Source organism: Penaeus monodon, chromosome 15 (assembly GCF_015228065.2).
Source record: "Penaeus monodon isolate SGIC_2016 chromosome 15, NSTDA_Pmon_1, whole genome shotgun sequence".
Lineage (NCBI taxonomy): Eukaryota > Metazoa > Arthropoda > Malacostraca > Decapoda > Penaeidae > Penaeus > Penaeus monodon.
In genome coordinates, this window is record NC_051400.1 from 32,930,663 (window position 1) to 32,933,154 (window position 2,492).

The 2,492-nt window shown below is 43.4% G+C and overlaps 1 protein-coding gene across 1 annotated transcript in view; it reads left to right on the plus strand.

Moving 5' to 3' along the window:
- The window catches only part of LOC119581971 (sodium-dependent nutrient amino acid transporter 1-like), a 4,691-nt gene extending 2,205 nt beyond the window's left edge, over positions 1–2,486 (plus strand). The window contains exons 6-13 of the mRNA XM_037930155.1: positions 87–221; positions 330–433; positions 623–809; positions 1,013–1,189; positions 1,329–1,428; positions 1,549–1,725; positions 1,846–1,940; positions 2,069–2,486. Of these exons, the coding sequence (XP_037786083.1) occupies positions 87–221; positions 330–433; positions 623–809; positions 1,013–1,189; positions 1,329–1,428; positions 1,549–1,725; positions 1,846–1,940; positions 2,069–2,164 (1,071 nt within the window). The 3' untranslated portion in view covers positions 2,165–2,486. The remainder of the gene's footprint in view (positions 1–86; positions 222–329; positions 434–622; positions 810–1,012; positions 1,190–1,328; positions 1,429–1,548; positions 1,726–1,845; positions 1,941–2,068) is intronic.
- Positions 2,487–2,492: the final 6 nt, after the last annotated feature.

Consider the following 2,492-nt stretch of genomic DNA (forward strand, 5'->3'; position numbering starts at 1 on the left):
AAGGAGTATCCCCTTAAAACCCAACATTCTTCAAAGAGAATGCTTAGTTTCATGAGTAACTAAGAGAAACATTTAAACTCCCTCAGGTTGCATATTTTACGGCCCTTTTCCCCTACCTGGTGCTCTTCACCCTGCTCGTTCGAGGAGCAACGCTTCCTGGAGCCGCCAAGGGCATCATCTACTTCCTTAAGCCCGAGTGGAACAAACTGCTTGACCCTAAAGTAAGTCATAGCAATTATTTCAAAGCCATTTGAGAGTATCCGGAGCCATAGCTAACTGTAGTATTTGTGAAAAGTTAGATATTCTAAATACGTCTCATTTCATTCCAGGTGTGGTATGCGGCAGTTACTCAGTCATTCTTCAGCCTTTCAGTCGGCTTTGGCTCCATCATCACTTTCTCGTCGTATAACAACTTTAATCACAACGTCTACAGGTGTGTGGGCACGGGAATACAGAACTCAAGGCCTTGAAGTTAATATCCACAAATAGTGTTCTGTCTGGAGTATTGGAATATTCTTTGATGTGAATTGTAGGAGACCACGTTCGTTTACTACATTTGTTTTCTACATAGATATGTAGGCCTACTAATGACGTATGCTAAAACAATCGTTTTCCTCCCCAGAGATGCTTGGATTATCAGTATGATTGATACCTTTACTTCCGTGCTCGCTGGGGTCACCATCTTCAGCATCTTGGGTCACTCTGCACACCACCTTGGGGTTGATATCAAGGAGGTCGTAAGGGGCGGCGCAGGACTCGCCTTCATCTCCTACCCGGATGCCCTGGCCAAGTTCACGTGGGCTCCGCAGGTAAGGAGAAGTGATGTTTAGTGAATGAAAAGATTTGGATGAACTGAGGAAGAGATCGAAAAGCGATAAGTCTCTTGTAGAAATTAATGTTAAAAACGGTGAAGAAACAACACTAAATTTCATTTGTAATATCAATTTCGACGAGCCAAGTTTTCATCATCATAAAAAAGTTTTATTACATTATTTTCCATTTTTCATTTCAGCTGTTTGCAGTCTTGTTCTTCCTGATGCTCCTGACTCTAGGTGTTGGCTCAGCCGCTGCTCTCACTAGCAACGTCATTACAATTGTGTGCGACCAGTTCCCCAAATGGAAGAAAGCTTACATCACTCTCGCGGTGTGTCTTGCTGGGTTCTTCATCGGCCTCGTCTACATCACTCCTGTAAGACTTTCTCTATACAGATTCATTGTTATTTATTTTGTATCATAGTTTTATTTATTGTGAGTCTTTTAACATTTGGCTTTGGATATTTTTTGTTTTCAATTTGACATGAATTAAATTTTGTCTCGTTGTTCCTCAGGGTGGCCAGTGGATTCTGGAGCTCGTCGACTACTTTGGTGGCGGTTTTATAATCTACGTCTTGGTTATCATCGAGACTATTGCCATCATGTACTGCTACGGTTAGTATATATATTTTTTTCTTTGATGGCTGGCTATGGTTGTAGAAATGTGTTTTAAAAACCCAGTGAAGACTGAACAGCCAATTGTGGAAAACTGAAAACCCTCTCTTTGCCTTGCAGGACTGAAAGACTTCGTCCGCGATGTGAAGTTCATGCTGGACCTGGAGTTGGGCATCTACTGGAAGTTCTGCTGGTTCGTCTTTATTCCGATGTCCCTGAGCGGCATCCTGGTGTATGTGCTGTGCAGTATGGAACTTCCCACAATGGACGGACTTTCCTATCCTCTCTCTGCTTATGGTATGTAGACTGAATTTACGAGTGAAGCCTTAACAAAAATATGTAGATTAAAAAGTTATATTTTACATACATGTATCAATTACAACCAATCTAAAAATATAATGTTTCTATTCCGAACAGCATCTGGATGGATCTTGGCAGCTGTGGCTCTTCTGATGGTGCCTGTCGGGTTCCTTCACGCTCTCTATATTGCCGATGAAGAAACTCTACTACAGGTGAGTGCTTACGACCAGTGTAGCAAGGGTATCTATGCTTACAAATATAAAGACATAAATATGTAATAAATAAAGTTTCACCGTTTATTCTCAGTCATACGTAACAACTGGCTAATCTTTTCAAACAGAGGGTGAAGTCCGTGTTTCGACCTAAGTCTTCATGGGGACCCAAGGCAGCCCACCACAGAAAGGGGTGGTTGGCCGTCTGCGCAGATGACCAGTGACAAGGTCTCGCGTCAGAGGAACATGGATTACAATTGGGAGGACCTGGGGTTCTGTGATCTCAGTCCAGCGGGAAACGACGTCAGAGGATCGCGTCACATCACATCGCGTGATCAGAGTTACGTTCAAGAGGGTCCTGGGGTTGCATGACCTCTTCCAACAGGAGATGGGATGGCTCAAGGCGCGATGCAGCTTATCATATGTTTAAGCATGCTCTCTTGCACTGTTTATACATGCTCCCTCGCGCTGTTTTATGCAGGCTCCTTTGTACTCTCACTAGTGACGAGACTCGCCACTGACGAACGAGACCGGATGAGGCACTAGTAATTA